Source organism: Bolinopsis microptera, chromosome 7 (genome assembly GCF_026151205.1).
Source record: "Bolinopsis microptera isolate Bmic1 chromosome 7, MBARI_Bmic_1.0, whole genome shotgun sequence".
Lineage (NCBI taxonomy): Eukaryota > Metazoa > Ctenophora > Tentaculata > Lobata > Bolinopsidae > Bolinopsis > Bolinopsis microptera.
Window position 1 is genome coordinate 8,876,952 of NC_087078.1, and position 14,072 is coordinate 8,891,023.

Here is a 14,072-nt window from a genome sequence, read left to right on the forward strand (position 1 = left end):
ATAAACATAATATGATATGAAAAGTACAATGTATTCGATAAAACTCAGTAAATCAAAGACAAAAATACACAATAAGTATACATAATATAACAGAGAAAACATTCAAGATAAATAAACTAACATACAATACTGGATGCTTTTTAAACCCCAAAAAATTATCACTTAAAAGTTAGAATAGTAGGTAAAATGGAAACATTCAATAATTAGAATAGATTACAAATATAATATTATGAACAAATTAATCACAGGAAATAAATGAAATTAAAATGTCTAAAATACGATAATATCCCCAAACTTGTAAAAATATCTAGCTAATTAAGAACTTATTAACAGTTTAAAATTAGATACAACTAAGTACAAGATTTATTTTATGCTTAAAAAGAGTTAATTACTTTAAATGTAAATTCAACAACTGGACCTTCTTTTCTTCAGTTTTTCTTGCACATAGTTTATTTTATCTTTTGTTTGAATGATTGTGCTTTAGATACCTTCAGTACAGGGGCAGATTACAGAGTAGCTAAACATTTAGCTTATCAGGTTTCACCTTGGTGGTTGTTGCACTAGCTGTATTCGGAGTGGAGGAATTGTCAGCAACAACAGCAGAAGATGAGGATCCCATAATAGCAACTCTGCCCTGACACAGAGGGCTAGTAACAGTGTCCGTCATGGTGGCAGTGCCACTGACGATATCAGTGAACGATTTAGGCTCCACAACTCTAGTTGGCTCTGAATAACTCGGCTGAGCCTCAGAATCTTCACCACAGCAGCAATCTGAGCAACCTTCCCGGAAAATATCACATTTGTACATCAGGAAACCGTAAATTATAGGATTAGTAACGATAGAAAGGTAGAAGAATATGTACACAAGTGACTTTTCTTCAGAAGTGTCGTAGCGTAAGATACCATGGACTATCCCATACGGTAACCAGGTTACCAGAGCAGTAGTCACAACCAGCGCTCCAGAAAGACGCTTACCACGTGTCATGCGGGGTTCCTTAAAACACAGCGCGCTCCAGATACCAACATGTATGAGTAGAGGCAAGATATTGAAGATGATCATGTTGAAGTAGTCCACCAAGTTCTCCCAGTTGAACATCTTCCCATCAGCCAGATGAATAGAACACTTGTGGTAACTAGTGGTGTAGTGAGAGTTCAAGTACCCTCCCTCTATTCCTATGATGAGGAGGATTAGCTCAATCAGAGGAAGACACCACACAGCCGCTATAATCCCTCTCATCTGCTTTTCAGAGGGGAGAAAGACGCATATGCAGGATATAGGTATGATAGCCAAGGTGTTGAGATCACTAAGGAGCCAGGAGGAGATGACACTGAAGAAAGTGCATCTGACAGTGCCTGTACCTAGGGTAGTAGCCTCCCCGTAGATAACACTGGGCCAGATGAAGCCAGGTCCTCTGATAGTAGCAGCAGCTAGGGAGAGGAGGATGTCAACTACACTCATGTTGACTAGAACGGTCCTGAACCTCTTCCGGTGCTTCTCTCCTCGGTGGTTGTATTTGAGGAAGAAGAGGAGTGTACTGAGGTTGAGGACAAGTCCAGTGATACCTGGGAGGATATTGGTATTAAGAAGAGGAGTGTACTGAGGCTGAGGACTAGTCCAGTGATACCTGGGAGGATATTGGTATTAAGAAGAGGAGTGTACTGAGGTTGAGGACTAGTCCAGTGATAGTTGATACCTGGGAGGATATTGGTATTAAGAAGAGGAGTGTACTGAGGTTGAGGACTAGTCCAGTGATACCTGGGAGGATATTGGTATTAATAGTTGATCACTTACATTGATGTAAAGTTTATTTGAATTTTGAAATAAAAACATGGTGTTCACGAAACATTGGTACGGCTTTAGTTAATTCACGAAGGAGCAACCAGGTCCCTTTTGCGCTTACAATTTTTTTCGTAAATCGGGAAAGATTTTGTTAAAACCCTAGTCCAGATTTCAAAACGTTGACATAGTTCTATAAATTTTGTATACTTTACTCTGGTGGTCGGAAATGGTCTTACCGAGGAAGATAACACACAGGCCTGTAACTAGAGCAAACTTTTCTGGATCTGTTGAATGCCATGTCATCCCTGGCAAATAAAGCAACATAATTTGTGTGATTAGTATAAATAAATTATTGCATCTTAAAAGTTAGAAATTTAAACATTGTACAAAAATCACGTTTATCAAAAATTGTAAAAATCAATTAATTAATCGCGAGTATCTAAAAACGAATACTTAGGGGAATTGAAAGAAATTTAATCAACATTAATAATAGTAATATAATATGATTGATGAATACGAAACAAAGTTTTGAAAGTGTAAATTACTCTATTTAAACCAGGATAGTGACCGGATCTGGTCACCAGATCCTACAACTTGGAGAAACTTTGGAGCAACTTTTTCGTAAAAAAGTGGATAATCTCTGGAACATGAGCAGTTTCGGTCATCCTTTTTGCAGGAGTTTCTGTGTAAAGAAAACAGTCCGTCCACAACCAACTTAATTGAGTGTTCCTCTTTGTTAAGACCTTGACACTTTTCTAAAGCTTCTTCGATGAAATTGTGGAACCAGTTGTTGAGTTCTTTACTGTCCGGAGATAAGGTGATATCACCGGCTAGAGTTGATATTCTCAGTTCTTTGAAGTTGGGACTGGTGTTCTTGATAAACAACACAATATCGTCCGCAGGGAGAACGTTTCTTTTATCTGTCATGGACAGATATGCTAGTTTATCAAGGAGTGGCAACACTCGAGCAGCTATTATTTTGAAACAGCTAACTATATCATAGTCATGGTTTATTTTTATGTGCCCTGGACAGTCATTATAGTCAAGAATGAGCTTCTTGAGGCTGGTAAGCTTATTAAGCTTGATGAGGTGCTCTGCGGAAATCAAACATTCGGATAAATTCAGTTCTTCTAAGAAAAGGCAGTGACGTGATAAAACATCAAAGAACACGTCATCGTTCGTTTGATCATGAAGTTGTCGGGAAATATCTAGTTTTACAAGATTAGGTGACAGCTTCAAAATAGAAATTAGTTTGCTACATTTGATAGGAAAGGGATGACGATAACCACACTGGACATCATTCCTTCTAGCTGCTAAAAATGTATTCATGTTCTCAAAAGGGGGAAATGAAATTGTATTGATATCGAGAACATCAAGGTGTGCTTCAGAAACATTCAGATGTTGCAATGTGGAAGAAAAATTCCTCAAAATGTATTCGGTACAACAAGGTTGCAGGCTGGCGAATTCATGGCATGTAAATGAAGACAGCGGATTGATGGAGGAAAGAGATTCCCCGATGCATAAAGGAGGACCCCTGTTCGCATAACTAACAGTAGCTGTGATAGCAAACGATTTCAGCTTCCTGGTAAAACTTAGCATGTATTGAACCTCTTTGCTCGTAAAATATATGTTGGTAGCATCCAATGAGAGGCTTTCCAAGTTGGGACAAAACTTTTCTCCAATAACTTTAGCCACACGTGGAGTAAGAGCAAAGGTCTTTCCAATGTATAACTTAGTCAAGTTAGGCATCAAATCTGCCATAACAGAAAAGAGTGAAGCTGTCAAGTTTTTAATTCCGAACAGTGATAAAGAAGTCAAAGCTCCGTTGTTTAGGGATAACACTGACAGCATCCTCTCCACACTTATTACTCTAATATTTTTTAAATATAACGGACTGTCACATAAGGCTGTGGTACGCAGCCGTTTAATTCTTGATATTCTCGATAAGCAAAGATTGTACCATCTTTTACAGGTAATGCTCATCCGAAAATATTCACGAATCCCGAAAAAGGAGAGAATGATATCCAAACATTCGTCATTCAAAGCAAGGATAGTGGGTAATGTATCATCTGCAGCGGAAGAATTTGAAGTGTCGTAGTATGCTAAGTTATGAACAGGTAAACATCTTCGCTTGGCGGGATGTTCTTCTTCAAGTGGAACATCCATCCTGTAAAATAATGTTACTTGAGAGGATTGTATCAAAAGGAATATGCTCGTTAATCAACAATTTTGTATAATTTGAATTGTTGATTGTTTTTACTTTATTTCATTTAATCAGGCTGCATTTCACTGGATCTGGATAGTATATTATTATGAAAAAGAGAAATATCGGATTAAAATTCATTACTGAATAGTACAATGATTTAAATAATGTGTTATCCGATATCACATAGGGTCAGCACGCGAAGTAATGGACAATTTGGATCTAGTCAGAAAAGTATATAAGTTGCAGAAATTAAATAGAAACTACAAATTTTTCTGAACTGAAGCTGAATTTAGATATTTTAGAACTTGAAATAGGTGATAATCAATAATTATTTTGTTTCTCGGATTTACAAATTTTTGGTATCATGGTATAGTTCTAACGATGATGAGATCAGAACACACGGCCATAATTCTGGGAAAACTTGCATTGTTGGAATATCGTGATTTTAAAACGGCATTGAATCAAAAAAAGTGTTACGAAAAAACGGCGTTATTTTGCTGAAATTTGGGCTCAGCGTCGGACTGTTTTCAAAAGCTCATGATAAATTGTAATAAAATGATGCAATCATGAAAATTTCTGGAATCTATGTACAAATAACTTTTCCAAACGGTGGCATAAAGTATGATAAGTTTACAAATATCCGTGTATTTGATAAACGCAATAATATAAGTCAAGTCAGAAACACGCCTACTCGCACACATTTTGAAATATAACTCCAGCTAGCAACGGCGCAAAACAACCAAAGTTTCAGTGAAATGGTGCCCACATGTCTGTGGAACGCGCAGTAGAGCTATCGCACGTGAGAAATGTCTCAGTCAGTCTACCTTGTTTGGCGCGCTGTTTCGTTTCCGTTACAAATTTTGACCTTGTACGCCATTTTGTCGCCATTTTGTCAATTTATACGTAATTTCGTAAATTTCGTCAATACCACGTTTAGCCAAATTCCACAGAGAGCTTATAATTTACTTCCAACACGAAATAAACATTGCTAAGGCCATGAAGTTACCTAATGGCTACTTTTAACGGAAAATCAAGTCATTCTGTGACATGTAGCGTCCTTTTGTCACTTAAATGGATGACGTTGACTCTAGAACATCGTGAAACTTTCCATCAGTAAAGCTAAAAGTATTTCCATTCTAAAAAACTTTACTTCAAGATAATTGCACGATTGAACTTGTCTTCAACTTTTAAGCTGTATTACGTCTCGAAATAAGCGATCGACCGCGCAGGATTACCACCTACTTGAAATCATTGGACTTCAGGTATTGAAAGTTTATATTGATAATTAATTCCAGATTATCAGCAACTTCACACTCAATAAATAAGAAGACGGGCATACCATACGCAGCAAAATGATAAAATATTGAAATTCAGTGAATTTAATGCCCCTCGGGCCTCGATATAACAGTATCTCTGATGATGGTGGAGTATTTAAACACATCATAACATTCAAGTATGTTCTTTGTATAAGAGGATCAAATAAATTTTAAGTTTAATTCAAATACTTTATACTATAAAGAATGCTACCCCAATGTAACGGTATCTGTATCATCGCAACGGTATGTGGTAGTGAGTATTTAATATATCATTCATGTAAATTATAAAACTGAAAACTAATAATCACATTTCACCGCATTGTTCAATAAGAACTGGGAATTTAGGTCTATTATTAGCAGCGGTTGGAACATTCTCGATCTTCCTCAAGACCAACATTCCATCACTGACTTTACCAAAAGCCACGTGCTTGTTGTCCAGGAAGTCACAGGGCTGGCAGGTGATGAAGAACTGGCATCCGTTAGTGTCTTTACCGCTGTTAGCCATCGACATTATACCGGGTCCTTTGTGCTGCAGGGAGGAATGGTAATCATCATAATGTTAATAGAATACCTTATACCCCCCCCCCCCCCCCCTTATAATCTGGGTTGGAATTTTCTTATTTTTGTTAGGGTACTATCTTCTAATAAATAAGGTACTTAGCAAAATATAAGTAAGTATAATATATAAGTATGTATAATATAAGTAAGTATAATATAAGTATGTATGTAAGTATAGGTACAGCAGAAAATCGAATCTTGATATCATCCAAGAAGCAAAGTTTGTTCCTAAACTATCTAAAAACACTACTAATATAATATAAGGTGTTTTTTATGGAGTTAAGACCTAGTTTAGTTTACAGTACACAAGGAGTGAGTAACAGTAAACATAGGTGTTACGGTAACCATGGTAATATAACCTAGCCTTAAAACTTAATCGGACAATTCTAAAGATTACTAAACAGCAGTTCTACCTTGACAGAGAAGTTCTCATCTTCAAAATGTTTGCCGTAAATACTCTGACTTCCCGTACCGTCGTTATTCAAGAAATCTCCTCCTTGAACCATGAAATCCTTGATAACTCGGTGAAAATGACATCCTTTAAACCTGAAAATATTAAGTTTATTACATTTTACCATTATAGTATGTAAATAATCTATAACATAAAATTGTCCTGAACGTTTTGGTTTCAGAGTTAAAATCATTTGGGGAAAGAAAATGGCTGCTTGACTACACTAAACTAACCCAGTAATGGCTGCTTGACTACACTAAACTAACCCAGTAATGGCTGCTTGACTACACTAAACTAACCCAGTAGATGGCTGCTTGAAGCTTGACTACACTAAACTAACCCAGTAATGGCTGCTTGAGTACACTAAACTAACCCAGTAATGGCTGCTTGACTACACTAAACTAACCCAGTAATGGCTGCTTGACTACACTAAACTAACCCAGTAGATGGCTGCTTGAAGCTTGACTACACTAAACTAACCCAGTAGATGGCTGCTTGATTACACTAAACTAACCCAGTAGATGGCTGCTTGATTACACTAAACTAACCCAGTAATGGCTGCTTGACTACACTAAACTAACCCAGTAATGGCTGCTTGACTACACTAAATTAACCCAGTAATGGCTGCTTGAAGCTTGACTACACTAAACTAACCCAGTAGATGGCTGCTTGACTACACTAAACTAACCCAGTAGGCACACCGTCCCTCCTGAACTCCCCAGTACACAGCTGTCTAAAATTCTCTGCAGTTCTTGGCACGTGGTCCGAGAACAGCTCCATCTTTATACGTCCTGCAGGATGACCTCCAATACTGATGTCGAAGAATACCACTGGGTTCACTGTCATCTTGCTGTGAAACTTGGGAGATGAGCGGTTAGTTTAACAAACTTGGGAGATGAGCGGTTAGTTTAACAAACTTGGGAGATGTACGGTTAGTTTAACGTGGCAGTAATATTATGGGCTGTTTTGTAGTTCAGGTGCATACCCAGCAATGTGATAATATATAGCCGCAGGTAATATTATGATTACGTAATAATAATATGTGAACGACCCCTAAATCAATTATTTATGTACATTATTGTAGAGAATTATCACTAAGATGTGGTTCACAACATTACAATAATAATGTTAACTGTCTGATCAAGCTCTAGATCATAAAAAAGATTCAAGGAAAACTCTCAACTCAAAAGTGAATAAATTATGATAATATTATAAAATATTTATACTCTTGAACACACGGTATAATTCATAAACTGTCACGAGAAGGAGTTCAAAAATCAAATAATTAAAATATTAAGAGTAAATATTATACCTTAACACAAGTTATTAAACTTATCTTGTTGCAATAATATTTCTAAATTAAGAAATAGTGACAAAAATTCAACATGATATATCCGAACTTCATTAAAAGGCATCTTTGTTACAACCAAAGGTTTTCCATCTCCAATAAACTGGCAAATTGTCACATACAAAAATCAGAATCAGACTGATTTGAACACCATGGTAACCTGGTAACCTGGTAGCCTGGTAGCCTGGTAACCAGACCTCAAGTATCAGTGGTACACTTCCAGTTGTCCCCCTCCGCTGCTTCATCTAGTTGGTCTGTGAACTCTGCCTCTAATTCATCCATCAGTTCTCCTTCCAGCGAGTTATCAGATCCTGGGATGATTAGTTACTCGGCTACATTGTCACTAGTGACTAGTGACTAGTGACTAGTGACTAGTGACACTCTAGTTAATTTACTCGGCTACATTGGAAATTTCAGCTTTAACTATTTAACTAAACCGACATATAAGATATCAGAGGGAAACCTTGAAAATTAATAGTCAATGTTTAATTTTGGAGAAAACACCCGATCTCTTCAGATTACAACTATATAATTCTATCATAGTAACCATGGTACCTAAACTGTAGGGTTACCGTAAGTAACTACATAGTAACCATGGTAACTAAACTGTAGGGTTACCGTAAGTAACTACATAGTAACCATGGTAACTAAACTGTAGGGTTACCGTAAGTAACTACATAGTAACCATGGTAACTAAACTGTAGGGTTACCGTAAGTAACTACATAGTAACCATGGTACCTAAACTGTAGGGTTACCGTAAGTAACTACATAGTAACCATGGTAATTACACTGTAGGGTTACCGTAAGTAACTACATAGTAACCATGGTACCTAAACTGTAGGGTTACCGTAAGTAACTACATAGTAACCATGGTAACTAAACTGTAGGGTTACCGTCAGTAACTACATAGTAACCATGGTAACTAAACTGTAGGGTTACCGTAAGTAACTACATAGTAACCATGGTAACTAAACTGTAGGGTTACTGTTAGTAACTACATAGTAACCATTGTAACTAAACTGTAGGGTTACTGTTAGTAACTACATAGTAACCATGGCTGGTAACTAAACTATTATTCTATACCATATCCGTCCTGCTCCCCTTCATCTCGGTCCCCCAGAAGTTCCTCCTCCTCCTCCGCATCCACCTCACTTCTACTCCTCTTCCTAGTAGGTAGGGTGGGGTCCTCTGCTGGCGGTCCTGTCAGTTCATTGCTCTCCATAGACTCTGCTTCTGAGGAGTCTTCCGAGTCTGGTGGGGATTTAGTTATTTGTTGGAGTTTATTTAATTTAGTTATTTGTTTGCAGTGAGGAAGGGGCCTGTTACCATGGGTATCCAATATCTATAAGCTGTAACAAAGTGTTTATATTATAACCTTTGTAAGTAAGATCTAGAAGTAATAAATAGAATACTAACCGGTGGGGGAGGAATAGTCGGACTCAGATCCGTTAGCCAGGATATCATCCACCTCACTAGTCATAGCTTCCAGTACCCCTTCTCCAAGGGAAGCCTTTAGTTCTGTCTTTAGTTCCGCTAACATAGGCTCCGGACTCCGGGACTTTGATCTCTTTCCTCCGGTCAAACCTTGCCATTCAAACGTCTGCGGAGGCAATATTTAAGAATTTAAGACCTGGGTTTTCTACAATAACTTAACATCGATTTATGATGAATTCATCACAAGCAATTATTCACAATAACTAGCAGTAGATAAGAACTAATAACCTCCTAAAGACAATATAGACTAGCTGTTAACATGAGCAAAAGCAATTATTAACTCGTGTGCAAATGAATAATTATAAATAAATAAGCACAATTAATAAATTAAACACAATTGATAAATAAACACAATTGATAAATAAACACAATTGATAAATAAAGACGATTAACAAACAAGTTTTTAAGTTAAGTATTAGAGAAGAAGTTACCGTAGTGGGGTAGTTCTCCCACACCTCAAAACATCTCCACAACCACTGATCAGTGACAATCTTGATCCCCATCTTGAGAGCCTGGTGTACCTTCCCCGTGTCACTCCTGGAGGTGACCAGATGGGTCGTCCGCTTAGTTCCGGACTTTACTAATGTCATACTCACTGACGCTCCCATCTGGTTAAGGGAGTTAGTGAAATTAGAAGGGTTACAAGTTAGAGTGGATACTGGTAACCATGGTTACTAGTAACTACACATGGGTAATTTTATGATGCACAAGAATCTAGGACTAAATTATAATTATCCCAATAATTATGATAACTAAATACAGTAAGGGCAGTAAGGTACAACCTATAGCTATATTATATAAATAGTTAATGTACCTGAAGAGCAGCACACCAGATAGGATGGTTCCGTGGGTTAGGAAAGTTGGTAGGAATGATACCACTGAACACAATGTAACTATCTGACAGAACCTCTCTGAGCTGTGGCAGGATGGTTTTAGTGTCCGGGAGCTTCTCCACGTCTAGAGTTTCTGTGTAGTTCTCATAAAACATATCGTGGATCTGGGAGGCAGGGTTAGGGTTGAGACAGGGGAAACTGTAGAAAAGGAGATCTAATTTTAAATTATGCCTTAAGTATTTTGTTGTCTCGCTATCCAATAACTCTATAAAATCCCTGCTTCCTTTAGTCATATCAATGAGAAAACGATAGGAAGTCTTCAACAAACTACCATAATTAACAACACACCACAACATTTGAACTTTAGTATAAAACACAACACAACATTTGAACTTTAGTATAAAACACACCACAACATTTGAACTTTAGTATAAAACACACCACAACATTTGAACTTTAGTATAAAACACAACACAACATTTGAACTTAAGTATAAAACACAACACAAATGTTACCTTTGTCAAGAGACCACCTAATGTGTCCAGGTATCTATCCTGATCGGTCTCAGCTTTGCCACTGTAAAGTTTAAACAGAGGAGAAGACATCCTGATAACATCTCTCTCCTTCTGCCGCTCTGGACCTCCCTCCACAAACTTCATGTAGAACTCGGACAGACCCTTGACATGATCCTTGTGTTTGCATAATGTTGATATTATTGGTTCATGCTCATTTTCTGATGATTCATGGCTTGAGTTCTCTGAAAATTTTACTCGTTTGGATGATGTATTATTAGAAGCGGTTGCTTCTTCTGTGTTGGCCGATGATTCTTCAGTGGTCTCTGATGACTCTTCAGTGTCCATGGCTTCTGCTAATTCATTCTTAAGTTCTTGTGTGTCTAAAATTGAATGCACTTCCTCTGGCTCTGAGCTCGATTGTCCGCTATCCGGTCTCGACAGTTTATCTGATACTCTCTGAACATGAAGGAGGGCCAACTCAAAGTTACCATCCAGCAAGAGAGATTTGAGGATTTGGAAGACTTTACTGTAATCTACTGATCCGTTCTTGAGCAAGGGCACGTGTTCGACACACTTTATGTTGCTGTGCGCTGTCCTGTAACAAACCGCGTTGGAGGATCCATTTTAATTTATTCGTCAAGTTTTGTAGCCTGTGCTTTACAAGGATTTTATTGAACCAATTCATGGATTAGATGTACTAGCTCGTTAAATCAAACTTAGTATTTAAATAGATAGTTGCTAATTTGTTAGTTACTTAACAAAAACTAACCTGACACAGAAAGATGTCTGCTCAATGTCCAGAGGTTTATTTTTCTTGAATTGGGCTATCTCTGAGTAGCCCTGGGCTGAGTCCTTCCGAAGTTTAGAATGTCGAGAATTTGGATCATTGATATCCCCTACATCCTGAAGGGTTACCAAGTTTACCATCAGAATTTAGCTTTAGGGCCATTTGCATTGCATCAAGTAAATATTTTGATCATAGATCGGTTAATTGTGAGGCAACATGCATCTAATATTAAGAAAGGTACATAATTTAAGTTGAACATCTTATATAATATTTATATCATATTCTAGTAGTAAGAACTAAGAATTACTAGTAATCATTAACATACTGGTTATTTATGTAGTAAAAACACTAACAAGCTGGTTATTTATGTAGTAAACACACTAACAAGCTGGTTGTAAACACTAAACACTGTAACATTACCTCAAAGAAGCTGTAAGGTCTGACTCTGATAAGATTAGGACAGTTAGTCCACATATCAAACCTATCGTCTATAATAACCACCATCCGGTCCCCTTTAGGGAACAGAGCCTGTAACTTGTGTACTTTGGAGTGGTTATCAAAACACTCGTCACGTGATAGGATCCGCGAGGAAAATATTCTGAAAAATAAATTAAAATAAACATTTTGGACAGTGGGTGGAGTTCAATGACTGTGCGGAAGATCGAATCTTTATAACTTGAAACTAGATCCCAAAATTTCAGTAGATGTAAAATATTTTAATCCATTGCAAGTTGCTCACTTTCTGTCAGGGTCAATGTAAGAAGTGGAACTATAAAACTCACTTTCTGTCGGGGTCAATGTAAGAAGTGGAACTATAAAACTCACTTTCTGTCAGGATCAATGTAAGAAGTGGAACTATAAAACTCACTTTCTGTCAGGGTCAATGTAAGAAGTGGAACTATAAAACTCACTTTCTGTCAGGGTCAATCATGTAAGAAGTGGAACTATAAAACTCACTTTCTGTCAGGGTCAATGTAAGAAGTGGAACTATAAAACTCACTTTCTGTCAGGGTCAATGTAAGAAGTGGAACTATAAAACTCACTTTCTGTCAGGGTCAATGTAAGAAGTGGAACTATAAAACTCACTTTCTGTCAGGGTCAATGTAAGAAGTGGAACTATAAAACTCACTTTCTGTCAGGGTCAATGTAAGAAGTGGAACTATAAAACTCACTTTCTGTCAGGGTCAATGTAAGAAGTGGAACTATAAAACTCACTTTCTGTCAGGGTCAATGTAAGAAGTGGAACTATAAAACTCACTTTCTGTCAGGGTCAATGTAAGAAGTGGAACTATAAAACTCACTTTCTGTCAGGGTCAATGTAAGAAGTGGAACTATAAAACTCACTTTCTGTCAGGGTCAATGTAAGAAGTGGAACTATAAAACTCACTTTCTGTCAGGGTCAATGTAAGAAGTGGAACTATAAAACTCACTTTCTGTCAGGGTCAATGTAAGAAGTGGAACTATAAAACTCACTTTCTGTCAGGGTCAATGTAAGAAGTGGAACTATAAAACTCACTTTCTGTCAGGGTCAATGTAAGAAGTGGAACTATAAAACTCACTTTCTGTCAGGGTCAATGTAAGAAGTGATAGTGTCAGCGTAGTCACGTGCTCCCATTGTGAACACGTGCAGCTCGTACAATCTGCTCATGTCCTTCAGGAACTCCAACGTTCCTGGTCTCAGTCTGGTGGAGTATCTGGAGAGGGGAGAGATTTACGTGTTAAGTAAAACATACACTCTCTGGAGTCTGATAGTAAGCATTTTATGATAGTAAAATATCCTAAAGATATTTGCTATTAAAGTATTAAGTGTTACTCAGAATGGAAAGGAAAGAAATCTGCCAAATAAAAGATAATCACAGTATTCCTCACTAAAAACCTGAATTTCTTGTTAGAAAGATAAAAGTGAAACACGCCCGGAATTCCCTCCGGAATGTTATCAGTAGTGGAAGTGTGTATGATGGTCTGGTCCAGATCCACCACCAGGGTCAGCTTCTTCCTCTTCAGCTGGTGGAGGATATCTGACATTCCCAGGGCAGACGCTTCTGATACGCTTACTGATACCTGGGGGTGTTATCAGTTTAGTTACCATGGTTACTATGTAGTTATCAGTTTAGTTACCATGGTTACTATGTAGTTATCAGTTTAGTTACCATGGTTACTATGTAGTTATCAGTTTAGTTACCATGGTTACTATGTAGTTATCAGTTTAGTTACCATGGTTACTATGTAGTTATCAGTTTAGTTACCATGGTTACTGTGTAGTTATCAGTGAAGGGACGTGGAAATGCGAACAAATAAAATCGGGTTTTAAACTTTACTATTAAACTTAAGAAAAAATGTTATCATGAGTAACGACAACAGTTCAAATAAAAGACCTGTGGAATAGCATGCAGCATAGAAACACTCCTCTCAGAACTGATAGTTTCGTCATCCTTCAGATCCTTGCCACACTCCGTACACAACCCAAACGCTACAATAGGATGTAGACATCCCTCCTTACACTTCACTATAACCGTGTTCTTTGGCACACTGCCCACTTCCACACACACTTCCGTTACTGTCTGGAAAGACTTGGCTCGGTAGTCCTGCACTTTGTTCGGCTTGTCCGGGGTCTTGTACTTGAAGAGGAGGCCATGTTGTCTTACTTTACGCTGGGGCTTGGCGAGGATTCGCACTATTTCTATGTTTTCTTCTAGCTTGTGCTCTAGTATGTTCATGTTAGAGTCCTAATAAACTGAAGTAGCAAAAGTTATCATTAATAGCTGCTCACTGAGTTATTAAAT

General features: G+C 37.6%; 3 protein-coding genes across 3 annotated transcripts; all 3 read right to left on the reverse strand.

The window, feature by feature from the left end:
- Positions 1–35: 35 nt before the first annotated feature.
- Positions 36–2,088, reverse strand: LOC134817881 (uncharacterized). Its single transcript, XM_063827242.1, has 2 exons — positions 2,017–2,088; positions 36–1,563 (listed from the first exon to the last, which is right to left on the reverse strand). Exons 1-2 carry the CDS (start codon positions 2,081–2,083, stop codon positions 518–520), a joined length of 1,113 nt encoding a protein of 370 aa, XP_063683312.1. The 5' UTR covers positions 2,084–2,088; the 3' UTR covers positions 36–517.
- Positions 2,089–5,324: 3,236 nt separating this feature from the next.
- Positions 5,325–7,165, reverse strand: LOC134817847 (peptidyl-prolyl cis-trans isomerase H-like). Its single transcript, XM_063827187.1, has 3 exons — positions 7,000–7,165; positions 6,274–6,406; positions 5,325–5,831 (listed from the first exon to the last, which is right to left on the reverse strand). Exons 1-3 carry the CDS (start codon positions 7,155–7,157, stop codon positions 5,607–5,609), a joined length of 516 nt encoding a protein of 171 aa, XP_063683257.1. The 5' UTR covers positions 7,158–7,165; the 3' UTR covers positions 5,325–5,606.
- A 329-nt stretch (positions 7,166–7,494) lies between these two features.
- LOC134817797 (RNA polymerase II subunit A C-terminal domain phosphatase-like) lies at positions 7,495–14,060 on the reverse strand. The gene is made up of 11 exons (XM_063827128.1): positions 13,665–14,060; positions 13,166–13,350; positions 12,849–12,983; positions 11,710–11,887; positions 11,272–11,405; positions 10,503–11,097; positions 9,969–10,151; positions 9,586–9,762; positions 9,077–9,260; positions 8,744–8,911; positions 7,495–7,970 (listed from the first exon to the last, which is right to left on the reverse strand). The coding sequence occupies exons 1-11, from the start codon at positions 14,004–14,006 to the stop codon at positions 7,858–7,860; spliced, it is 2,394 nt and encodes a 797-aa protein (XP_063683198.1). The 5' UTR covers positions 14,007–14,060; the 3' UTR covers positions 7,495–7,857.
- Between the last annotated feature and the right edge of the window lie 12 nt (positions 14,061–14,072).

Coding starts and splice junctions, on each gene's coding strand:
- LOC134817881 (XM_063827242.1), bottom strand. CDS start 2,083: ATGACATGGCATTCAACAGATCCAGAAAAGTTTGCTCTAGTTACAGGC. Junction 1,564..2,016: donor CCTGTGTGTTATCTTCCTCG/GTAAGACCATTT, acceptor ATATCCTCCCAG/GTATCACTGGACTTGTCCTC.
- LOC134817847 (XM_063827187.1), bottom strand. CDS start 7,157: ATGACAGTGAACCCAGTGGTATTCTTCGACATCAGTATTGGAGGTCAT. Junction 6,407..6,999: donor AGGGACGGTGTGCCTACTGG/GTTAGTTTAGTG, acceptor TAATATTTTCAG/GTTTAAAGGATGTCATTTTC. Junction 5,832..6,273: donor ATGAGAACTTCTCTGTCAAG/GTAGAACTGCTG, acceptor TCCTCCCTGCAG/CACAAAGGACCCGGTATAAT.
- LOC134817797 (XM_063827128.1), bottom strand. CDS start 14,006: ATGAACATACTAGAGCACAAGCTAGAAGAAAACATAGAAATAGTGCGA. Junction 13,351..13,664: donor TGCTGCATGCTATTCCACAG/GTCTTTTATTTG, acceptor TAACACCCCCAG/GTATCAGTAAGCGTATCAGA. Junction 12,984..13,165: donor CTTTCTAACAAGAAATTCAG/GTTTTTAGTGAG, acceptor TCCCCTCTCCAG/ATACTCCACCAGACTGAGAC.